This window comes from Eptatretus burgeri, chromosome 23 (assembly GCF_056783735.1).
Source record: "Eptatretus burgeri isolate ZD-2024b chromosome 23, Ebu_testis_v1, whole genome shotgun sequence".
In the NCBI taxonomy this organism is placed as follows: domain Eukaryota; kingdom Metazoa; phylum Chordata; class Myxini; order Myxiniformes; family Myxinidae; genus Eptatretus; species Eptatretus burgeri.
In genome coordinates, this window is record NC_140983.1 from 289,957 (window position 1) to 316,508 (window position 26,552).

Sequence of the window (26,552 nt, forward strand, 5' to 3'; positions counted from 1 at the left end):
TATATGTATTTGTATGTGGTAATCAGTAAAAAATAGTGTGGTAGATAAAAACATCAGAAAGGAAATAACTTGCACCAAAAACTTTAACATTTTCACGCTCACGCCGGAGGTATCGCCTCTGTAGCTCTCTGTTCTTCGAACAGGCGAGCTAAAAACGAACCAGCCCTCTTTCAGTCAACAAAGAAAACTTCTCTGTCAGGTCACGTGGGAAGAAGATTCATGATGTTTGAAACACATTGATGAGAAAATGTTTTTTCTCTCTGACTTGTTGCTGTTGTTGGGTTCTTGGTGGTGGAATAGTGGTCGATATTTGGAATTTGCTCCCATTGATCAGAGAATCTATCTCTGATCCACATCTATCCCTTGATAATACCCACATCTGTCCCTTGACAACACCCACATCTGTCCCTTGACAACACCCACATCTGTCCCTTGACAACACCCACATCTGTCCCTTGACAACACCCACAATGACACCAAGCTGATATTATATGGCCGCCATCTTGGTTTTCTGGTGGGTCGAACACACAAGCCCTGGAGGCCTCTGCTGATTATGCACTGCCTGGGTTTGTCTTTTTGCCTCCCAGGTTGTGACCACAGTGCGGTCATTTCTCACTTGGTTTCTTTAATTTTTTTTAAGTCTGGGCAAGTGTGCTTTCTTAGGTCCCGGGGAGAAAAGTAACCACGCATTTTTACAGGTAAATCAACAAACTCCACCACCACTGCCCAGTTAACCCTGAAAATTCGGTTGACCGAGTTAATCATCCGACGACCTCAACCCCATTGAGCACGTTTGGGATGAACTGGAAAGCCGACTGTGAGCCAGACCTAATCACCCAACATCAATGTCCGACCTCACTAATGCTCTTGTGGCTGAATTGAAGCAAATCCCCGCAGCAATGTTCCAACACCTGATGGAAAGCCTTCCCAGAAGAGTGGAGGCCGTAAAAGCATCAAAGGGAGACCAACTCCATATTGATGCCCATGATTTTGGAATCAGACGTTGGACGAGCAGGTGTCCACATACTTTTAGCCATGTGGTTTATGTCGAGAGGCCACAAAAAGCACCACAAGGCCATGGCATTGAACTCAGACATCTGATCTGGGCTGGACAACAAATCTGAAACGATACAAACCTGGGTTACAAACGTGGGTTTCCGTTCTTTTTTACGTTTCATATATATATTTCGAGGCATCATGGTGATTTTAAATCGGGGAAATATATATTTTGTATCTGTCTTTTTATCCCCCTCGCTGTCCTCCGCCCCTGGGGCATGGCCTCCTCGTCTCCAAACCCGGGGAGGCGGGGCTTCTCCTGTTGTTGGTTCCGGGACTCAGTCCCCACTTGCGGCCAGGCTTGGTATATAAAAACATTTGGAAAAATCACAAAGGGTAATCATGTTCAGGGAACTTATTCTTTACTCCCTCAGCTAATTAACACCACACCACCCGCCGTGTGGTGATGCGTAACACTTAAGCTCACAGATTCCCCAACTTAATGACATCGAAATGCTTCTACCTGTCCACGGACCGTACTATACTATACAATGCTATCTGTACTATTAAATCAGTTCATCTACCCCCATAATCATAACACAACCCCCTCCCCGGAACCAGAGCTCCTGCAAGGTTCAATGCAGGCGTTACCATTCCAGCCTTCCCACTTACCGACTCAAACCTAATTAGCTTGTGAAACAAATTATAAGGGGCTTTGGGAAGCGAGCCACAGCTGACTTACCTATTACCCTTAACGTTTTTACACCCCTTGAACACAACTCAAATATTTTCAAAACTCTTGGTTCCTCGCTCCGAACTCCTGGGGTGGGTAGAAAATGTCAGAAAACACAAAAGCCTACTGTAATGGATAAAACCTTCACCCACCCCCATTCATTCCCAGGGATATTTTTGAAGATCTAACAGAGGTTCTTCTTCATCACTCCAGTTGCTGGAGCTATCACTGACACAATGTCGACACTCTTCAACTTCCAGGTTATTTTGACTTCATTTTCCAGATCCCGGTATTTGGTCATTTCCCTGATAACACGGGATTCACACCTCTGTTGTATCTTCGTGTGTATTTTTTGATGACGAGATAAAGTTGATGAAGAAACAAATGCCTTGTTACAAACAGAACACTTGTGGGGTTTATCCTCGGAATGTATTCGTTCATGTTTACGTAAAGTTGATGAATCAGCAAATGTCTTGTTACAAAGAGAACACTTGTTGGGTTTATCCCCGGAATGTATTCGTTCATGTTGATGTAAATTTGATGATTGAGAAAACACCTTGTTACAAACAGAACACTTGTGGGGTTTATCACCGGAATGTATTCGTTCATGTTGATGTAAATTTGATGATTGATTAAACACTTTGTTACACAGAGAACACTTGTAGGGTTTATCCCCGGAATGTATTCTTTCATGTTGATGCAAAGATGATGAAGTAAGAAACACCTTGTTACACACAGAACACTTGTGGGGTTTATCCTCGGAATGTATTCGTTCATGTTGATGTAAAGTTGATGATTGAGAAAACGCCTTGTTACAAACAGAACACTTGTGGGGTTTATCACCGGAATGTATTCGTTCATGTTGATGTAAATTTGATGATTGAGAAAACACCTTGTTACAAACAGAACACTTGTGGGGTTTATCACCGGAATGTATTCGTTCATGTTGATGTAAATTTGATGATTGATTAAACACTTTGTTACACAGAGAACACTTGTGGGGTTTATCCCCGTAATGTATTCTTTCATGTTGATGCAAAGATGATGAAGTAAGAAACACCTTGTTACACACAGAACACTTGTGGGGTTTATCCCCGTAATGTATTCTTTCATGTTGATGTAAATTTGATGATTGATTAAACACCTTGTTACACACAGAACGCTTGTGGGGTTTAACCCCCGTATGTACTCGTTCATGTCGACGTAAAGTTGAAGATTGAGTAAATGCCTTGTGACACAGAGAACATTTGTGGGGTTTATACCCCGTATGCACTCGTTCATGTCGACGTAAAGTTGATGAATCACCAAATGCAGTGTTACACACAGAACACTTGTGGGGTTTAACCCCCGTATGTACTCGTTCATGTCGACGTAAAGTTGATGAATCACCAAATGCAGTGTTACACACAGAACACTTGTGGGGTTTATCCCCGGAATGTACTCGTTCATGTTGATGTAAAGTTGAAGATTGAGTAAATGCCTTGTGACACAGAGAACACTTGTGGGGTTTATACCCCGTATGTACTCGTTCATGTCGACGTAAATTTGATGAATCACCAAATGCCTTGTTACACACAGAACACTTGTGGGGTAAATCCCCGGAATGTATTCGTTCATGTTTATGTAAATTTGATGATTGATTAAACACCTTGTTACATACAGAACACTTGTGGGGTTTATCCCCGGAATGTATTCGTTCATGTTGATGTAAAGATGATGAAGTAAGAAACGCCTTGTTACACACAGAACACTTGTAGGGTTTATCCCCGGAATGTATTCGTTCATGTTGATGTAAAGATGATGAAGTAAGAAACGCCTTGTTACACACAGAACACTTGTGGGGTTTTGCCCCTAAATGTGTTTTTTGATGATAATTTAAACCTGAAGAAGAGAAAAAGATCTTCAAGCACACAGAACACTTGTGGGGTTTAACCCCCGTGTGTACTCGTTCATGTCGACGTAAAGTTGATGAATCACCAAATGCCTTGTTACACACAGAACACTTGTGGGGTTTATCCCCGGAATGTATTCGTTCATGTTGATGTAAACTTGACGAATGAGTAAATGCCTTGTGACACAGAGAACACTTGTGGGGTTTAACCCCCGTATGTTCTCGTTCATGTCGACGTAAAGTTGATGAATCACCAAATGCCTTGTTACACACAGAACACTTGTGGGGTTTATCCCCGGAATGTATATTTTGGTGACGAAGTGAATTTGATGAAGTCGTAAACGCCTCGTTACAAATGGAACACTTGTTGAGTTTCTCATTTCCTTGGATCTGCTTGCTCACCAGTAAACAACTTTTGTGGTTGTTGAAAGAGACGCTGCTCGATTTGTCATTGTCCTGACAAGAAGGATTTTCTTCTGTGTCGAATGGGGCAGAGTTGGTGAAATAAATGATTTTCATTTCTTTGTCTGAAAAGACAATGAAACACAAAATTAACTGGACAGTATCGAAAAATTCATCATCACAACCCACCCCCCCCCCCCACCGTAGACCCCCATAAACAGTGCGGATTTTGTCGTCGATAAACTTTGGTTCATCACAAGTGAGGAATGTTGTGGTCAAGTTTCATTGAAATTGTATGTGTAGTTTCAGAGAAGAAAGCAAATAGGCTCTGTCGATATCGATTTTTTCGATATCAATGTACCATTTGGGTCAGAGTGGTATAGATATACCGGTATATAAATATTATTAAAATAAAATAAAAAAACCGAAGCAATTCATTCTTTATATGCAAGTTCCAAAAATACGCAATGGTCCAATGGTCCAATACGTATTCACATATGAAATACACATCATTGACACATGGTAATTTTTCAAAGTATTCCGACACGGGGCTTTTTCCCCCCATGATGAGAACGGTTCTTTTACTTCCAATTACAACTTATATTAAAAATGATTTTGTTTGAAGGCGAAATCAGAATTGTAAATCGACACGGGACGAAATCGATCACCATCGCCGTATCGGTATGACTATCACAGAACGCTGGGCTGGTATCGCTTCCATACCTCCATACCATAATAAGCCTTCCCCTATCCCACAGGAATATCAGGGTAGGCTTCACAAGAGAGGTAATCAGAGATTGCAGTCCTTCGCCAGGACTGATTTTGCATAATGTTTTGTGTGCTGGTGTTACATAATAAACACAATTCAATTCGTAATTATTCGTGATTAGGACGATCCAACCTGCAATTAGTGCGTAATTTAGTCATAAGTTCCATTAGGAAGTAATCAAAACACAAACATTTCAAAGGGTTGAAGAAGGTCGATACATCTCAAAAGGGTCTAAAAGTCTGTGAAGCGGTATAAAAGGCCATAACAGGGTCTAAACGGGTATTAAAGGGTCTAATGGGGTCTAACAGGCTGCACAGGGTGTGAAGGAGTGAAGCTGTAGTAAATAAATGAACTCACGTGAGGAAGTAAATTAACTCTGGATTGCAACACGGAAACAGTGTGCCAAATGACCTCCTCATGACCGTTTAAAACGCAGATTTAGGTGCATTGTGGTTAAAAATCTGATCGGAGAAAGTTTCGTGTTTCGGAGCTCAAAGCAGTAAGGTCACAAATAAAAAAAACACATATTGCTTTTGCAGATTGAAATGGAAAACCCATTTTCCTGCTGCAGACTCTTCTTCCTCCTGCTTCTTCATCTTCTCAGAAAGGTAGTGTCGCTCTTTTTTTCTTCAATCGACCAGCTTACAGTGAAATCTCATGGCAAAGCCATGGCTTATCGAGAAAAGCTCACCGAGAAACGTCCAAAACTTCACAGATCATTTAAATTTGTCATGAAAAAGGTTGTCACATCATGGGTCGAGAAACACCTCCCAACCCCCTGTAAAACTCAATAACGTTCGGACATACACCCACTCCACCCCACTCCCCACCCAACCCGACGTGCATCCACACCCACCTGTTCGGGAAGCAATTTTTGAATGCCCCTGAGACAAGACATCGTTAAGAATCGGCGGGATCGATAACATTTGTAAGAAATTAAATATATCTCCCCTGTGATTGAATATTTCAGTGACAATGATGTGGATGCAAATTTCTCCAAAAATTATCATAATGGGGTTCAGGGTGATAAAAAGATACAAAAAATGTTGCCAATTAAACTTGATTGAGAATTCACTTGAAAAAGTAAATAGTTTTTATCATATAGCACAATGTATTGTTATATCTCTTTAATGAGAAATGTATTCAAATACAACATGATTATTACATCGATGTGCTCGAACATGTATCCATTTCATATATATATATATATATATATATATATATATATATATATATATATATATATATATATATATATATATATATATATATATATATATATATATATATACAAACTGTATGAGCCTGGTGTTGGCGCAGTGGTGAGGGCAGCGGCTTGGGATCCAAAAGGTCCTGAGTTCAAGCCCCGTTGGGCCACTGAATTAATACACCAGGGGGTTGACTCAGCCTGTCATCCTTCCGACGTCGACGAAGTGAGTACCAGTGTACCGGTTAAAATAGGTGTACCATATCCCTGTGTCGTAAGAGGCGACCAGGATTGCGTCAGGAAGGGCATCCGGCGTAAAACATGCGCCAAATCACTATGCGGATCAGACGGATGATCCGCTGTGGCGACCCATAACGGGAGCAGCCGAAAGAAGAAGAAGATATATATATATATATATATATACTATATATATACTGTATATATATATATATATATATATATATATATATATATATATATATATACTATATATATACTGTATATATATATATATATACTATATATATACAGTATATATACTGTATATATATACTGTATATATATATATATATATATATATATATATATATATATATATATATTGTTACGGTTGTGGAAATTCGCAAACCACCATTCAGGTCCCGCAGGTGAGATATTTCTGAAAGTACATGTGTAGTTAGCCCAAACCCGTTGTTTCGAGGGGATAAATGTGATTCATTCGGGCTGCGACCCTTTGAGATAGCCGTTCTCATGTTATATCTTTATTTTGAACCAACCACGTCTCAACCGCCATCACACAACAACCACCAACCACAACGCCGCTTCACAACAACAACAACGCCAACAGCCACGATCTTTACCTTCACAACTCGCTCCCGCAAACATCGCATCACCGCCATTCCAAACGGCACCATGGCCATAAACCACCACCATAAACCCTCCACCACCTTCACCTCTCTCCTTCTACGGCCATTCCCGCACCACCGGTGAGCACCGAGCGTCAGGCTGTCCTGGGCTCGTACGGGACGTGCGTCGAGCCGCGAGTGCAAAATGCGGCCTTTCCGAGGAGAATTTGGATCAGGAATGCTGCACGCCCACTTCTGATCCGTCCAATCAGCAAGCGTGGGGCGGTTTGGCCCCGCCTCCAGACGCATCAGTGTAGAATCGAGATATGCAAATTCTCAGATCAGGGGAGATTCACGCCCCCTTTTCCTCCATCCAATGGGCGAGCGTGGCTCCACCCCCAAGCTCGTTCTGATCCAGAAATTTGCATATGGGTTCTCCTGCCGGCCTATAAAGCGCCGAGCGCGGGGCGAATCTGGGTCGAGGCGGTTTTAGAAGAGCGGAGAGTGGCAGAAGGTCGAGTCAGTTTTGGTCGAGGTGGTTTTAGAAGAGCGGAGAGTGGCAGAAAGTCGAGTCGGTTTGGGTCGAGTCGGTCTCGGCAGAGTCGGTTTGGGCAAAGTCGGTTTGGGCAGAGTCGGTTTGGGTAGAGTCGGTTTGGGCAGAGTCGGTTTGAGCAGAGTCGGTTTGGGCAGAGTCGGTTTGAGCAGAGTCGCCTTGGAAGAGCGGAGAGTCGGCCTTGGAAGAGCGGAGAGTCGGCCTTGGAAGAGCGGAGAGTGTTTTGGGCAGAGTCGGGTTGGAGCGCGGAGTGGAGGCGGGAGGCGAGAGCGTACAGGTGGTTTGCTGCAATCGGCTGAGGAGAATTGGGGAAGAGACCGAGGAGCTCGGGTCCGAGGCCAGGAAGACGGCGGTCGGCGACGAGGTCACGGTGGAATCGCTCGTCACGGGACCCAAGCAAGCCAGCTATCCTCTTTCCCCAGAGCAACAACAATCCCCCCCATTTTTCCCCCACACTGAGATAGTGCGAAAAGGGGGGCCCCGTTCCCACCCCACTTCAAGCAGTGCCAACGAAACCCGCGAAGGAGCACAAAGTCGGAGCACCGTCACGCTGCCACATTTGCGGCTCATCACAAAGACACGGGTAGGATCCACCCAGTCTCGCGGACCTGACCGCTCTTTCAGGTCCCGCGCAAATATTGGCCCACATGCCCCGTCTGCCCCCTTGTCTTTGAGGGTGGCCCTTTTCTTTTGTTTCTGTGTAAACGTGTGTGTGTGTGGCGCCAGTCTGGTGAAGTAAAACTGTTTAAGTGTTGCCGTGTGTCGGTCCTAGTCGGTGGTATCTCTGCGTCATTGTTTCTTTTGTTACATCTGCTTTTTGTGCATAATTGTTTTAATTGTATATGTGTGCTTTCCGTGTGCCGCGGAATAAATGTGCATCATGTTGAACTGTTTTCCCGTTTCGCTTTGTCTTTTCTTTAATTGAATCTCCATCTTGTTTCACGTAAAGGGTTGGTTGTGGGCTTAATACGCCCGATAATTAATCGGAACCGTCGAGGCCAACGATAATACCGCTCGGTTATCCCGATAGTACGGAACAGATCGCTTAAGTGGCCCCTGTCCGGAGTCGACCTGCGGCGAGATGCGATCGCCCAGTCTACCCTCCGCGTGGGTACTTAGGTAGGTCGAATTTGGCGAACAACCCTATCCCACGCGGGGGCCGATTGGCACGATCGTGGTGAGGCCGAAAGGCCCACCCGTGACTAGCTCCCGGCGTTAGTCCGAGAGGGTCACGACAGAATTGTCCGTCCGGTGGGCGATGTGCCGCGATTCGAGTTACGTGGCCGTTCGCACGCCGGCGGGTGCGAATTCGCAAATATATATATATATATATATATATATATATATATATATATATATATATATATATATATATATATATATATATATATATATATATATATATATATAATGTTGGGATTTGTACCTTTTTTTAAAGCTTTTTGTTTCTTCTCAACTCAATTCACTCATTTGCAGTTAATTAAAACATATTTCTGCTTGCCGTTCCAAAGGAACATTGTGTAAAGAGATAAGGAATGTGGTCAACCTTGAATGATCCACAGGAACATTGTGTAAGTGGATCTCGGAGTAACTTCACGTCCTCCTTACCTTTCTTAATACACACGTGTTGAAAGGACATAAGCCAGTTGGTAAACAGCTGGTCCATGGATGAAAGGAAGGACGATTATGTGATGGAATTTGTTGGAGATAAAACCGTGTATATATGAGGGAGTGACTCGAACATTCGGGCAGAGCACTCTCCGGGTTACCTCAATTGTTAATTGGTGTTCCTGGTGTTTCCTACTCTCCGTGCGGCTGCATGTATTGAAATATAATAAACAATTTTCTCTCAAGTACATCGACTTCTTCATGCCTCACAAAAGGGTGATCGACCCCTCGACATATGTATGGGTGTATGTATGTATGTATGTAAGTGTGTATCATGTATGTGTGCGTATGTCAGTGTGTATGTATGTATGTGTGTGTGTATGTGTGTGTGTGTGTGTGTGTGTGTGTGTGTGTGTGTGTGTGTGTGTGTGTGTGTGTGTGTGTGTGTGTGTGTGTTCGTGTGTATGTGCGTGTGTGTTTATGTAAGTCTGTATGTATGTATGTGTGTATGTATGTGTGTATGTATGTGTATGGAAGTGTGTATGTATGTTTGTGTATGTATATGTATGTGTATGTAAGTGTGTATGTGTGTATGTATGTATGTATGTATTTATGTGTATGTAAGTGTGTATGTATCTGTGTATGTGTGTGTTTTTATGTGTGTATGTATGTGAGATATCCAACAAAGTTATTCTTGTTTTGTATTTTTAATTAATTTTCTAAAATGTGTATAATTTGTTTTTCTTTTGGAAGTTGTGCGTTAAGGTGTGAAAATAAAGGTGGAAAAAGTCTGGTTTAATGTCATTTAATTCCAGGCAACAAGGTAACAAAAGGTGAAAATTTTGAAAGGGGGTGCATGTCGACTTTCTATGGGCTCTGTTGGTCAAAGAGACCGAGCTTGTAAAAAGGCTTCTCAGACACCAAAAGGTGCATCATCACCGACATCTGAAGAAGTAAACCTTCAATAAATTAAGACACACCACCAACGTATACCTGCTTTCATATATTGGGGCTGTACCAAGTTATAGTTGTCCGAGGTCTTGTCTGAGTTGGTTAAATTATAGATGCAAATAATGTATTGGGCCAAGGAGTACCACCATGGGAAATTTGGGGTCTGGGTGTACTGGACCAATGTACCACCATGTCAAGACCAAGGTATCACCATACCCCTTGCAGACAGAGGCCCTCAAGCATGCTCCTTGCAGACAGGTTTTTGAAAAACGGAAAAACTTTGGACCTCTGGATCTCTTAAACCACACCAAGGAAAAAATTACAACTTGGCATATGGCAAGTACTCCTCATGGGGAATGAGTGAATTTTTATGACGTCATAGGTGCCTTCGTTATGATGTCATAATTGCACATGGAGAATGGTACATCCGATCAGTATGAACATTTTTGAGGGTATACAAAAAAATGTTTTGATGATGTCATCAGTCATGCGATTCGGTCGCCACATTGTTTGTTTTTCAACCTTCAAAAATCTTCTTTGAAATGGCTCAACAGATTAAGGCGAAACTTTAAACATATGACCGCCTATCCATGACGATTAGAAGGTTCACACGTATGATTATCGGTCACATGGTTGGGCCGCCATATTGTATCTGCACTAAAACATATAAAAACCTTCTTCTCCAGAATGGCTGGACAGATCAAGAGAAAAATTCACATAAATGTTCCCCAAGCATGCGTGTACCAGGTTAAGGAATAATTGATGTCACATGGGTTGGCAGCCATATTGGATTTAAAGAATATTAAATAATGTTTTCTCTGGAACCGCTGAATCAATCGACGTTAAACTTCATGGGGAATACATGTTTTAAATGCTAGTAGTGATGGGGAATACATGTTTTAAATTATAGTGGTGATGGGGAATACATGTTTTAAATTCCAGTGGTGATGGGGAATACGTTATAAATTATAGTGGTGATGGGGAATACATGTTTTAAATTCTAGTAGTGATGGGGAATACATGTTTTAAATTCTAGTCGTGATGGGGAATACGTTTTAAATTCTAGTGGTGATGGGGAATACATGTTTTAAATTCCAGTGGTGATGGGGAATACATGTTTTAAATTGTAGTGGTGATGGGGAATACATGTTTTAAATTCTCGTAGTGATGGGGAATACATGTTTTAAATTGTAGTGGTGATGGGGAATACATGTTTTAAATTCCAGTGGTGATGGGGAATACATGTTTTAAATTCCAGTGGTCATGGGGAATACATGTTTTAAATTCTCGTAGTGATGGGGAATACATGTTTTAAATTCTAGTGGTGATTAGGAATACATGTTTTAAATTCTAGTGGTGATGGGGAATACAAGTTTTAAATTCTAGTGGTGATGGGGAATACATGTTTTAAATTCTAGTGGTGATGGGGAATACATGTTTTAAATTCCAGTGGTGATGGGGAATACATGTTTTAAATTCCAGTGGTGATGGGGAATACATGTTTTAAATTCTCGTAGTGATGGGGAATACATGTTTTAAATTCTAGTAGTGATGGGGAACACATGTTTTAAATTCTAGTGGTGATGGGGAATACATGTTTTAAATTCTAGTGGTGATGGGGAATACATGTTTTAAATTCTCGTGGTGATGGGGAATACGTTTTAAATTCCAGTGGTGATGGGGAATACATGTTTTAAATTCTAGTTGTGATGGGGAATACGTTTTAAATTCTAGTGGTGATGGGGAATACATGTTTTAAATTCTAGTGTTGATGGGGAATACATGTTTTAAATTCCAGTAGTGATGGGGAATACATGTTTTAAATTCTAGTAGTGATGGGGAATACATGTTTTAAATTATAGTAGTGATGGGGAATACATGTTTTAAATTCTAGTGGTGATGGGGAATACATGTTTTAAATTTTAGTAGTGATGGGGAATACATGTTTTAAATTCTAGTGGTGATGGGGAATACATGTTTTAAATTCTAGTAGTGATGGGGACTACATGTTTTAAATTCTAGTGGTGATGGGGAATACATGTTTTAAATTCAAGTAGTGATGGGGAATACAAGTTTTAAATTCTAGTGGTGATGGGGAATACATGTTTTAAATTCTAGTGGTGATGGGGAATACATGTTTTAAATTCTAGTGGTGATGGGGAATACATGTTTTAAATTCTAGTGGTGATGGGGAATACATGTTTTAACTTCTAGTAGTGATGGGGAATACATGTTTTAAATTCTAGTGGTGATGGGGAATACATGTTTTAAATTCTAGTAGTGATGGGGAATACATGTTTTAAATTCTAGTGGTGATGGGGAATACATGTTTTAAATTCTAGTGGTGATGGAGAATACATGTTTTAAATTCTAGTCGTGATGGGGAATACATGTTTTAAATTCTAGTGGTGATGGGGAATACATGTTTTAAATTCTAGTAGTGATGGGGAATACATGTTTTAACTTCTAGTAGTGATGGGGAATACATGTTTTAAATTCTAGTGGTGATGGGGAATACATGTTTTAAATTCTAGTAGTGATGGGGAATACATGTTTTAAATTCTAGTGGTGATGGGGAATACATGTTTTAAATTCTAGTGGTGATGGGGAATACATGTTTTAAATTCTAGTAGTGATGGGGAATACATGTTTTAAAATTAAACTTGATTGGATGTATGGTCTGGCAGCCAGAATTATTAATTTTTTTGATATGGGGTTTAAATTTTTTTTTTTTTTTAATCAACCTCACTTGGCTGTTCCTGGACGGGTTTGAGGGAGAGGAGTAACAGCGCAAATGCGAATCATGATGATGATGACTCATGACTTCATCCTACTGATGTCTTCATCTTTTATTTTTGCTTGTTTGAGTCCCTTCTGATTACTCCAATGCAGGACTGTATCTGTTTGGTCTTCCATTTGATTTGAATTTATTTTAATCCCATTCCAAATTCAATTTAATAATTAATAATAATAATTAAAAAACACTTCATGGGTCAAGGTCAGGTGTCTGATCAAAGTAGGGTTGCATCAAAGCGGGACTTCTTGGAACCCGGTCATCACTGCTAGCAGTGATAAAGTGGCAGTTATAATTGTCTCTTATTCATTATGCAAAACACCAGTACACAAACGTCACACAAAATACACGACATAAAAGTACACTAACACCACACAAACAAAGTTCTGGTGAGGGTCTGCAATCTCTGATTGCTCTTTTTCTTGTTTATCAATGTGTTTTTTATATAAATAAACATAGCCCCCTGTATTCACGAGGTTCCTTGAGTTTTTCCCTCGATGTGAAAGCATTTTCTCCTTCGCAACAACAGTATGTTGCTGTAACTCATCTCCAAGGATGCACCTCTGTGTGAGTAGTGTTACTTGGTAAAATAAATAATGGGAAAGTTATCAAAGATGAAGGCTGAAACAATTGGGAAAAACAAACAATTTAATGGTTCACACCTGTACACCTGATCATAAGGACGTGCAAAGAATAAACCATGACAAGTGATGTGAAGAACTTCCGACAAGGGGAAAAACAAACACAGATATGGGATAAAAGATATCCCAAAGTTTAAGAAACAAAAAAGGATTCCAGTTCAAGTTGAAAATCGATACTTATCATGTGGTTGTGTGTGTGTGTGTGTGTGTGTGTGTGTGTGTGTGTGTGTGTGTGTGTGTGTGTGTGTGTGTGTGTGTGTGTGTGTGTGTGTGTGTGTGTGTGTGTGTGTGTGTGTGTGTGTGTGTGTGTGTGTGTGTGTGTGTGTGTATATCCATCTCCATTTTGGTAAGGGGTCATGTTTGTCGAGCAAGTTGTATTTTCTTGTTTTGTTCTGATGGATATTTTCAGGATCGTCACTGAACTGCAGGTAGTCTCCAACTGTAGTTAGTTTGTAGTAATATTCACTCGCAGATATATTTTTAAAGATCTCATTGAGGTTCTTCTTTATTACTCCAGTTGCTCCAGCTGTCACTGACACAATGGCGACACTCTTCAACTTCCAGGATATTTTGACTTCATTTTCCAGATCCCGGTATTTTGTTATTTCCCTGATAACACGGGATTCACGCAACAAGTCGCTGGGTTCTCGCACCTCTGTTGTATCTTCGTGTGTATTTTTTGATGATGAGATAAATTTGATGAATAAATAAATGCCTTGTCACAAACAGAACACTTGTAGGGTTTATCCCTAGAATGTATTTGTTCATGGGTATGTAAATTTGATGATTGATTAAATGCCTTGTTACAAACAGAACACTTGTAGGGTTTACACCCCGTATGTATTCGTTCATGGTTATGTAAATTTGATGAAGAAGAAAATGTTTTGTTGCAAACAGAACACTTGTGGGGTTTATCCCCGGAATGTATTCGTTCATGGTTATGTAAAGTTGAGGATTGATTGAACGCCTTGTTACAAAAAGAACACTTGTAGGGTTTATACCCCGTATGTATTCGTTCATGGTCATGTAAATTTGATGATTGATGAAACGCCTTGTTACAAACAGAACACTTGTAGGGTTTATCCCCAGAATGTACTCGTTCATGTTTACATAAAGTTGATGATTGATTGAACGCCTTGTTACACACAGAACACTTGTAGGGTTTATCCCCAGAATGTATTCGTTCATGGTTATGTAACGATGATGAATCCGTAAATGTCTTGTTACACACAGAACACTGGTAGGGTTTACACCCCGAATGTATTCGTTCATGTTTATGTAAAGATGATGAAGAAACAAAGGCCTTGTTACACACAGAACACTTGTTCGGTTTATCCCTGGAATGTATTCGTTCATGTTGATGTAAAGATGATGAATCAGTAAATGCCTCGTGACACAGAGAACACTTGTAGGGTTTAACCCCCATATGTCTTCGTTCATGTCGATGTAAAGTTGATGAATCACCAACTGCATTGTGACACATGGAACATATGTAGAGTTTATCAGTGGAATGTATATTTTGGCGACGATGTGAATTTGATGAAGTACTAAACGCTTCGTTGCAAACGGAACATTTGAAGGGTTTCTTCCCGGTATGCAGTATTGTATGTTGAGATAAATTTGATGAAATAGTAAATGCCTCGTTACAAACGAAACACTTGTGGAGTTTCTCGTTTCCTTGGATCTGCTTGATCACCTGTAAACAACTTTTGTGGTTGTTGAAAGAGACGCTGCACGATTTGTCATTGTCCTGACAAGAAGGTATTTTCTGATTGAAATAATCTTCTGTCTCGAACGGGGCAGAGTTGGTAAAAGAAATGATTTTCATTTCTTTGTCTGAAAAGACAAGGGAACACAAAATAAAACCAATGTCACCCTGCTTCTTGCCAAAAGGTGACCAAGTGTGACTTCTTTAAGGTCACACTGAGGTGAACAGAGCTGCTATCCACCAGGAGCGACTCCTTGAGGAATATCTGCCTACGAGAGATTCCGATGAGAATCGTTCTACAGAGGAACCATGAAAAATATGTGTTTGCCTCATAACGTCACCAAATGACGTCATAATGTCTCAAGCTTGACATATCTAGAAAGCACTTATCGAGGTGTTCAATTTGAGGTACTACACGATATGGTTCCTAAAACTTGAAAATTTGACCTTGGGGTCAAATATGTTTGACCTCAGGTGCTAACCATGAAGGTCAAGGCCAATCGCCACCAAAAATTAATCAGCTGAGCGCCAGACCATGAACTATATTCCCATGATGTTTGAAGACGATCCGATCAAAATTACTCAAAAAATAAGGGTTTCGTCGACTCCCCTGATTTGCGACAAAATGACCTTGACCCTTGACCTTCAAAATTTTATGCGCTGAAAGGGACCTCTATAGGCCTCTGATATGCGAAGTTACAAAAATTTCCAATGATAACTGTGCTATGCAGAGTGATTTCTACGTGATTACAGACAAAACAAAAAAACATATGAAGGTCAAGGACAATCGCCACCAAAAATTAATCAGCTGAGCACCAGACCATGAACTATATTCCCATGAAGTTTGAAGACGATCCGATCAAAATTACTCAAAAAATAAGGGTTTCGTCGACTCCCCTGATTTGCGACAAAGTGACCTTGACCTTTGACCTTGACCTTCAAAATTTTGTGCGCTGAAAGGGACCTCTATAGGCCTCTGATATGCGAAGTTACAAAAATTTCCAATGATAACTGTGCTCTGCAGAATTTTTTATACGTGATTACAGACAAACAAAACAAAAAAAAAACATACAAGCTGACTAACATATCTTGCAAAAACTTCGTTTTGGCAAGATAATTAACTGGACAGTATCTAAAAATGCATCATCAGAGCCCCCCCCCACCCTCCCTCGGAGACCCCCATAATCAGTGCAGATTTTGTGATCGATAAACTTTGGTTCATCACAAATGAGGAATATTGTGGTCAAGTTTCATTGAAATTGTGTGTGTAGTTTCAGAGAAGAAAGCAAAAAGGCTCTGTCGATATCCATTTTTTTATATATCGATGTACTCTTAGGGTCAGCGTGGTATATACCGGTATATCGATATTATCAAAAAAAAAAAAATTAAGCAACTCATTTTTTAAAAGTAAGTTCCAAAAATACGCAATGGTCCAATGGCACATTATGTATTATCTATCTTCTATCTATAATTCCAGCAGTGTGTGTGTGTATGTGTGTCTGTGTGTGTGTGTGTGTGTGTGTGTGCGTGTGCGCGCGTGTGTGTGTGTGTGTGTGTGTGTGTGTGTGTGTGTGTGTGTGTGTGTGTGTGTGTGTGTGTGTGTGTGTGTGTGTGTGTGTGTGTGTGTGTGTGTGTGTGTGTGTGTGTCCGTGGACCCCGCCTGAAAGTAGAAACTGTTAAGTGCCTGTGTTCCTTGTAAATTGCATTTCTCATATTCGGTTTTAATTCTGCTCTTTATGCTTCCCTGCCCCATGATAAATAAACCCCCAATTGTTCAATGTACCAACTCGTTGTCTGTCACTTTCGTTCATTGGTTTAGCACGGTGCATACTGGGAATTAGGGAGGCCGTTCGTGCCGTAAATTGTTCATTTGGACCGACGGATCGTGGTAATCCCCGCTCGGATTACACCCGGATCGGTCTCAGGAAACGGCCCGTTCTGCCCGAGGTCCGTCGAGAGTGTGGTTTTCCCCGGTAGCTAGACGGCATGAGTACTTAGGTAAATGGGAATAGACAAGTGGACCCTACCTCACACCGTCGAAATATTGGTGACCACGGTCCTTTAAGTGGCCCGTCGATTCTGGAGTTATCCGGGGTGACGACCTTTCAATTCCTGTTTTCGGTAGCAATCAGCCCAACTACTGCTCCATCTGACGTTCGTTCTCGCTTCCGAACCCGGCACCACAACAATATATATATATATATATATATATATATATATATATATATATATATATATATATATATATATATATATATATATATATATACATATATATATACATATATATATATATATGTATATACTATCCTGTGTCGTAAGAGGCGACCAGGGTTGCGTCAGGAAGGGCATTCGGCGTAAAAGATGTGCCAAATCACTATGCGGATCATACGGATGATCCGCTGTGGCGACCCCTAACGGGAGCAGCCGAAAGCAGAAGAAGATATATATATATATATATATATATATATATATATATATATATATATATATATATATATATATATATATATATATATATATCGGGCGTATAAAAAAATAGTGTGGTAGATAAAAACATTGGAAAGGAAAAAAGAACTTGCACCAAAAACTTGAACATTTTCACGCTCACGCCGGGGGGTATCGCAATAGCTCTCTGTTCTTCGAACAGGCGAGCTAAAAATGACGGTAAATAGACACCCGATTTTTGAAGGACTACCATTTGAAAAATAAAACCTCAATCAAAAATCCGCTTGAGTAAAATTTTCTAAATATCTCGAAGTGTTTAATTCCGAAGTCTCGTTTCTCCACTCTCAAAACTGCAGGACAAGTATTGAAAATAGTGAACTCGGTTTTTCGGCCGCTGCAAAGCAACGGGTGGTTGCTTAGCAACGAAACTCAAACGTGCACACTCCCAGCCCATATGGCACCTTATCACCAAGTTTCATCGAAATCGGTTTGCTGGTTTGTGCTGTGGAGCCTCGCGTTGCAGACACACACACACACACACACACACACACACACACACACACACACACACACACACACACACACACACACACACACACAGACGGAAAACCCGACAATAAGGGATATCTTGCGAATCCAAAAACATAACGTCCGTCCACCCTGTGTGGTGGAGGGAACAACGATGTGTGAAGAGGTGGGAGGAGCACGGATTTACCCGACACGGTGATGACGTCATACCGCAGGTGATATCCCGTCCCCAACTCACCAACCGTCCCCCTCCCGGATCCCTCTCCACTAACCGGGCCGACTGTGCTGATCCTGAGAGTTGAGGAATTGTGCTGCGGTCAGTAACGTGTCCATGATGTACATCGCGGGTTATTCAAATGGAGGATCCCGGATCTCAGGGGTTCCCCTTGTCCCCCTCCACTCCATCACAGCTCCCTCCAAGGACCGATTTCCTTTGATCTGCGATGTACTCGCTTCCTGAGCCTCGACCTCCCTAAAAGAACTGCGTGATCGTTCATCCCTCCCCTCCTCGAGTGCGGAACGGGGCCTAAACCCCGTTATTAGGTCTCAGGGAAACGAACCTCCCAACATTCCGTTCTCTCATCCCCATTCCCCTTCTTTGAGGGTTCGTCACGATCAGGGGCCACACAGAGAAAGGTGAAGCACAAAATTTTACCAGAGGAAGGTCCGCAAAATGGCGGAAGAGGTGAGTGTGACGAGGATCACGTGGTGCCAAAACAGCGGGCGAGTAACAAAAACCGGACTGGAATTTGGATTCGGAGCGACTTGTATCCGGAATCTATTTTCCCAGGCGAACATTAAAACAATTAATGAATTCAACTGAACGGGAAAATTCGTTTGGGCTGAGTTTTTCTTCCACAACGGGAAAAGTGGGTAAAAGTACCCGTTCCACAGACCCACCATCACCCCCATTCACCCCTCCCCCAGACCCACCATCACCCCACACACCGTCCCCCAGACCCACCATCACCCCCACACACCCCTCCCCCAGACCCACCATCACCCCCACACACCCCTCCCCCAGACCCACCATCACCCCCACACACCCCTCCCCAGACCCACCATCACCCCACACACCCCTCCCCCAGACCCACCATCATCCCCATTCACCCTCCCCCAGACCCACCATCACCCCCACACACCCCTCCCCAGACCCACTATCACCCCCACACCCCTCCCCCAGACCCACCATCACCCCCATTCACCCCTCCTCCCAGACCCACCATCACCCCCATTCACGCCTCCCCCAGACTCACCATCACCCCCATTAACCCCTCCCCGACTCACATCACCCCCATTCACCCCTCCTCCCAGACCCACCATCACCCCCATTCACCCCTCCCCCAGACCCACCATCACCCCCACACACCCCTCTCCCAGACCCACCATCACCCCCATTCACCCTCCCCCAGATCCACCACCACACCCATTCACCCCTCCCACAGACCCACCATCACCCCCACACCCCTCCCCCAGACCCACCATCACCCCCATTCACCCTCCCCCAGACCCACCATCACCCCCACATATCCCTCCCCCAGACCCACCATCACCCCCATTCACCCCTCCCCAGACCCACCATCACCCCCATTCACCCTCCCCCAGACCCACCATCACCCCCATTCACCCTCCCCAGACCCACTACCACACCCATTCACCCCTCCCCCAGACCCACCATCACCCCCACACACCCCTCACCCAGACCCACCATCACCCCCATTCACCCCTCCCCCAGACCCACCATCACCTCCATTCACCCCTCCCACAGACCCACCATCACCCCCATTCACCCCTCCCACAGACCCACCATCACCCCCATTCTAGAGTCCCTTTATAGAGAGAGTAGCGACAACTAAGGATTTGACGCCATTTTGAGTCCATTCAGTGCGGTGTGAGTGCGGAGCCGCCGGTTGGCGCTCGTGCATTGAACCGTGTATTCCATGATGTTCTCCGTGTATGAGAGATGGGAATTGGCTTTTCCATGTTGATCATGAACAAATTATGTGAAGATGACAAATAAAAATAGAATATTTATGACAACCAAGAGCCATATGATAAAGAAGAAATTCACAGAGCTGGTTGTGATTAAACAGTCACAGATGTTTCGAACCATGACAAAGAAGGGATGAACTAGACAAGTCCACGTGATGCTTATTTCAACCTCATTTTAACTTCAGGGAGGCGAGAGCGAGACTCGAACTCCCACCTCCCTGTTTATACGTGTACATGTACAATACAATGATAACAGTTATCTTTGTAGTTCTGCAGTTGTTTGACCTTGTTTATCGTGTGTGGGTACATATTTGTGTTTTGTTTAATTTTCATATTTAAATTATTAATCTAAACTTTGCTGCATGTTGCCGATCACATATTAATCCCACCAAAAATAGATTAGCCCACCCCACACTGCCCCTCATTCCCCCTCTCTCTCTCTCTCTCTCTCTCTCTCTCTCTCTCTCTCTCTCTCTCTCTCTCTCTCTCTCTCTCTCTCTCTCTCTCTCTCTCTCTCTCTCACACACACACAACACACACACACACACACACACACACACACACACACACACACACACACACACACACACACACACACACACACTCTAATACATATACAAATTACATATTTACAATCACACACACACACACACACACACACACACACACACACACACACACACACACACACACACACTCTAATAATATACAAATTACATATTTACAATCACACACACACACACACACATACACGCATGTACTAATGCACACACACACAAATTATAAATTGAAAATCACACACACAAACACAAGTTAATGTCCTCACACATTCAAATCAACAGAGACAAATACATACATTAAATGCATGCCCCCCCCCCTTCTTTCTCAGTTGTGGCATACAACTGTATAACTGGCATGAATTGGTTTCTAGCAAATTTTTTCTGAAGCATCACTGAAAATTTGAATGACAATAATCATATCTTCCACGTGAAAGTACAACAAAGAAAACTTATTTTATTATTTGATTTACGAACGTCTCAGAGACCATTGTGAAAGGCTTTGAACTCGTTTACGATTAATACTCAAACCGTGAACCTGTAACCTTCCACTTTTATAGCAAATGACATAATTTTGTTAAAAAACAAAGCCTGTCATTCACTCGTGTAAAAGCCAGTCCCGACCATTCTACACTCCGAAGTTAGATGGGCTCCTTTCTATGCTTCTATGGGGTGTCGACCTGTTTAGTATCCTGAGATCCGGCAGTCTACACCCACACCAATTGATTTTAAATCTTTGGTATAACCTACTCTTAAAAGCTAGGGTTAGGGTTTAGGGTTATGGTTAGATTTAGGCTTAGGGTCAGGTTTAGGGTTAGGGTTAGGGTTAGTGTTGACCCTAACCCTGCCTTTGAAGAGTGGGCCGAGTTAGCCCGGATCAGTTCTCCGTTCATTCGTCTTTGTTTTGACTTGATTTTGACTTTGACTTTGAGTCTGAGTCTGGCTTTGGAGACATGATCTTGACCCTATATTAATTGTTCTGGCTCGAAGACTCCAACTCAAACTTAATTTTAAATCAAGATGCCTTCCCCTTCAAGTGCTAATTAATCCACGAGTAATGGATAACAAGCCTGGAAAGCCAAAGCAAAGGCCAGTCTCACTCGCAGCACAAAAATATACACATATGGGACCATTACCACCATCACACTGACCTGGCAGAGAACTGACCAAGAAGTTGCTTTCCATCCAACACGACTGACTCTGTTCTCCCAGATTTTCCGTCTTTTAGCATCTGATGGAAATCTATACATCTTGAATCCCTTCCCCGTTCTATCTGTGCACCCAAAGGCGCAACAACCTGGCATTTTGTAGTAAAATCGATGTAAAACACGAATGGGGACGCTGCGTACAGCGGGAACGTTAAAACGCGCCCGGTATGCGTCCGATCCTGTCCGCGATGGACTCAAAATGGCTCCACGCAATCACGTGACTCGATTTCTCCGGACCCTCTATGTCGCCACCCTCTCTATAAAGGGACTCTGGTTCATATGGAGCCGCGAGGCCATCGGTGTGACCGGGACGGTCTCCGTTTTTATCCACACACAAGCGGGTACTCGTTAGCGATGGTTAACGTGACCAGTAAATCTCTCTCCTTAACTCATTGTAAGACTTCATGTGGTCACAAAGATTGGAATGTGAATACCTTGAACATCACGAACATTCGTGTCCTTTCCCCTTACCCCACCCCCCCCAATATATGTTGGTGAACTCTCCTAAATTTCGACCCATATCCCTCCCCCCCATACAACTTGGTTCTAACTCTAACCCCCCCCTCCCGCCCCACCAATACAAATCAGTAAATCCTCCTCACTTCGACCTCTACCCCCTTCATTCAGGTGGATGAACTCTCATTTGTGAGATTGATATGTTGATATAATTGTATAATTCATGTAATATAATGATATAATAGAGATTGATATTATAAAATCAATTGACATCGAGATGAGAACGCGGAGGGCGGGGCCAGGGCGGGAACGAATGAGCGACATGAGAACGCGGAGGGCGGGGCCAGGACGGGCGAATGAGCGACATGAGAACACGGAGGGCGGGGCCAGGGCGGGCGAATGAGTGACATGAGAACACGGAGGGCGGGGCCAGGGCGGGAACGAATGAGCGACATGAGAACGCGGAGGGCGGGGCCAGGGCGGGCGAATAAGCGACATGAGAACACGGAGGGCGGGGCCAGGGCGGGCGAATGAGTGACATGCGAACACGGAGGGCGGGGCCAGGGCGGGAACGAATGAGCGACATGAGAACGCGGAGGGCGGGGCCAGGGCGGGCGAATGAGCGACATGAGAACACGGAGGGCGGGGCCAGGGCGGGAACGAATGAGCGACATGAGAACGCGGAGGGCGGGGCCAGGGCGGGCGAATGAGTGACATGAGAACACGGAGGGCGGGGCCAGGGCGGGCGAATGAGCGGCATGAGAACGCGGAGGGCGGGGCCAGGGCGGGAACGAATGAGCGACAAGAGAACGCGGAGGGCGGGGCCAGGGCGGGCGAATGAGTGACATGAGAACACGGAGGGCGGGGCCAGGGCGGGCGAATGAGCGACATGAGAACGCGGAGGGCGGGGCCAGGGCGGGCGAATGAGCGACATGAGAACGCGGAGGGCGGTGCCAGGGCGGGAACGAATGAGCGACAAGAGAACGCGGAGGGCGGGGCCAGGGCGGGCGAATGAGCGACATGAGAACGCGGAGGGCGGGGCCAGGGCGGGAACGAATGAGCGACAAGAGAACGCGGAGGGCGGGGCCAGGGCGGGAACGAATGAGCGACAAGAGAACGCGGAGGGCGGGGCCAGGGCGGGAACGAATGAGCGCAAGAGAACGCGGAGGGCGGGGCCAGGGCGGGAAGGAGTGAGCGAGACGACAAATGACAGTTGTATAAAAGGGTGGGGTCACGTGAGCCGAAGGAGAGAGAAGGTGAATTGGTGAACGGAGCTTTGTGGTGAGTTTTGTTGTGACTTGTGTGGTGAGCTTTGTGGTGAGCTTTGTGGTGAGTTGTTCACGTCCTCACCGAAGGCTCTACGAGAGACGTTTACGAAGGAATCGGCACGAAAATCCGGAGACCTCGTCCAGCCAGAGTTCCTGGGATGTCCCTGTGAAGATGGTGGTGCTGAGAGGGCTCGTTACGGTCAGACTCGTCCGAAACCGATGTCTGTGTGTCTGTCTCCATGTTCTCCGTCCTCTCCCTCCCCAGTAAACTCAGATAAAATGATCGATTTAATTAATGTGGTTTAAATGTAGCGAAGTCACGATGGGTCAAATGTCCTTCTGCATCAAAGATCGATTCTGTGTGACGGTGAAGAGACGCCACAAACCGCCATTTTGTTTTCACCATCTCCCTTCCCGCCATTTTGTTTGAGTATTTTACATTCCCCTTGTTTCTCTCTCTTGAGACCCGTTTTCCCCTTGTTGCGCTGTTTAAATAGTGAGTGAGTCGAGGGGTGAAGATCCGTGTTCAGGATTTAGTGCTCGGTTGGGATTGTACATGACCGATTCCTCCACACAAGGGTTTTCCGAGACATGTGAACGCAAGGTGCATTTTGGGTAAAAGTTGGGAACCTCACTTTTTAACATAATTAGGGAATGATAAACTTGATTAACCCGGTTCCCAAACCGAATGTTGAGTTTTTGACCATCTAATTAGGCCAAAAAAAAAAATGTTGCATTGGCGTAACCCGCCCGACCCTAAAAATTCCGCCGACCCTACGTTTTTTTTTGTTTTTTTTGCTATCGATTTCAAGTATCTTGTTGATTGCGATCGTGATCGCAAAAACTCGGAAGTGTTTCGGACAGAACCCGCCGACAAAAAGGGTGGTACTCGAGCCGGGGGAGATTTTGGGAGGGATTCATTAGGATGTATTAAATTTTTGGATTTATTATCCAAAAATTTGGGATTTATTAGGAAAAAAAAATAAAAATAAAAAAAGATCCCGACCGACCTACCCTATTTTTCAGTGACCCGTTACGCCAATGCAACATTTTTTTTTTTTTGGCCTTAGCTTAAACAAAATGGCTGCCAAATTACAATTTTTTGACACATTCTTGGCGCATTGATAGCGAACGCAGTGAGCTTCATACTTAACGCGTGCACGTGAGAGAATAGGTCAACAACAACAACAACACAATACCCCTGGCTATTTGGAATCTGTGTCGTTGGATATGACGTTTTGCTTCCGGTTGTTGTTAAACGCTGTGCGGTGTATAAACACGATTGGGTTTTATTTCTATCTTGTGAATATTACTTGACGTGTGCACATGAGAGAATAGGAAACAACAAAAACAACACAATACCCTGCCAATTGTGAATCCGTGTCGGCTATGACCATTTTGCTTCGGTTTTTTTTTTTTGCTTCTGGTTTTTTTTTTGTTTCCGTTTTTTGTCATGGGGAATGATGCATGCCGGGAGATCATGACCGGAAGTGTTTATTTATTTATTCAATTATTTTTTCCCCAAAGTTAATTTTATCCTTCCGAAGGTGATTTTTTTCATGACAGGAAGTGTTTATTTTGTATTTAACATCACCGGGAGTGATTTCGAAACTCTTTCCGGAACTTTTAATTTATTTTATTCTTGACCAGAAGTGATCATTCATTTATTTATTCAATTATTTTTTTTCCCAAAGTTAATTTTCATAAAGATATCTCCCGCATTATCAAAAAATATTTTTTAATCGTGATTTACATTATTTGATCGCTGATCCCGAATCCAGGCCGAAGTAACCGGAAATTGCGTCAAAATCATCAGCCGTGCGGCGCTTACATGTACCACGGTATAGTTCGCAAGTATACAGTTGTGAACAAGTTTTATGTAAAGTCAGAAGCGAATGTAAGAAGAATTCTACGTTCGCTTCTAGGCTTTGCCTATTCCATATTATGGGTGGGGGAGTGGGAGGAGGAAGGGGAGGGGGAGTGGAAGGAGCGAGGGAAGAGGAGGGAGTGGGAGGAGGAAGGGGAGTGGGAGAAGGAAGGGGAGTGGGAGGAGCGAGGGAAGAGGAGAGTGGGAGGAGCGAGGGGAGTGGGAGGAGGAAGGGGAGTGGGAGGAGCGAGGGAAGAGGAGAGTGGGAGGAGGAAGGGGAGTGGGAGGAGGAAGGGGAGTGGGAGGAGCGAGGGAAGAGGAGGGAGTGGGAGGAGGAAGGGGAGTGGGAGAAGGAAGGGAGTGGGAGGAGCGAGGGAAGAGGAGAGTGGGAGGAGGAAGGGAGGGATTTGGTTGGAGAGTACACACTGAAATTTTGAGACAAAACGACCGTTTTTTCAGGATATATCCGATTGTTATTGACACCTTGATTCATAAATACCGAAAAAACTCTTTTTGTTGCAGCTCTTAGCTGGTTCACTCAAATGTTTCTGTGAACGTCCCCACAACTCACCACGTGCAGGCGGCTACAATTAGAGTTCCATATATATTTATATATAGATTTATTTTATATTTAATTTTTTGTTTTATTTATTTTTAAACTTAATTTATTTTTATTAAGTTTTAATTTCCTCGTCATCTGCCAGAACTGACTTGTTCCCAGTGCGGAGTGTACCATTCCATTCATTCCTGCAAGTGACAAACGGACTGCATGAAGCTCATGCTTTAGCACAGATGGCAAGTCAACCGGACGACCGGCTTCATATTCAGTAATTGGACGTTGGAGGACGTTTCTGTCTGCCTTCAGGATCGTTTTCTTGTCATGGTTTTTTGTCATGATGCTCTGCGACAATCAATCTCTTCTTCACAAAGTCAGTGATTTCCCCTTGTCCTCGTTTTTTTGGCACGAAGTAAGGAATCTTCTATTGCTGCTGTCGTCACGTCCTTTGTGGCAATGTTTTGCAACGTCTCTGGGTGTGAAACAGTTAAAAACACATTGAGTACCTGGAAGGTCGACAGCAAGACACTCTCATCATCGTTGTCATGCTTTTGTCGTGATTTGGTAGCTTCGT

General features: G+C 43.4%; 3 protein-coding genes across 5 annotated transcripts in view; 1 reads left to right on the plus strand and 2 right to left on the minus strand.

The window, feature by feature from the left end:
• Positions 1–1,548: 1,548 nt before the first annotated feature.
• The window catches only part of LOC147007892 (uncharacterized), a 56,865-nt gene continuing 31,861 nt past the window's right edge, over positions 1,549–26,552 (minus strand). Inside the window, exons 1-2 of one of the 3 annotated variants that reach the window (XM_085866077.1) lie at positions 15,087–15,223; positions 1,549–4,147 (exon numbers count right to left, since the gene is read on the minus strand). In XM_085866077.1, coding sequence (XP_085722203.1) covers positions 1,914–4,139 — 2,226 coding nt within the window. In that variant the 5' untranslated portion in view covers positions 4,140–4,147; positions 15,087–15,223 and the 3' untranslated portion in view covers positions 1,549–1,913. Of the gene's footprint in view, positions 4,148–15,086; positions 15,224–18,346; positions 18,783–26,552 lie in introns of those variants that run through there. The other 2 variants (XM_085866076.1, XM_085866078.1) reach the window with 2 other exon arrangements.
• Positions 13,380–18,329, minus strand: LOC147007893 (uncharacterized). The gene is made up of 2 exons (XM_085866089.1): positions 18,262–18,329; positions 13,380–15,226 (listed from the first exon to the last, which is right to left on the minus strand). Exon 2 carries the CDS (start codon positions 15,216–15,218, stop codon positions 13,992–13,994), a length of 1,227 nt encoding a protein of 408 aa, XP_085722215.1. The 5' UTR covers positions 15,219–15,226; positions 18,262–18,329; the 3' UTR covers positions 13,380–13,991.
• Positions 23,484–26,552, plus strand: part of LOC147007894 (transcription initiation factor IIA subunit 1-like) — a 99,368-nt gene continuing 96,299 nt past the window's right edge. The window contains exons 1-2 of the transcript XR_015053756.1: positions 23,484–23,568; positions 23,643–23,754. The gene's annotated coding sequence lies outside the window, so the exon portion shown is untranslated. The remainder of the gene's footprint in view (positions 23,569–23,642; positions 23,755–26,552) is intronic.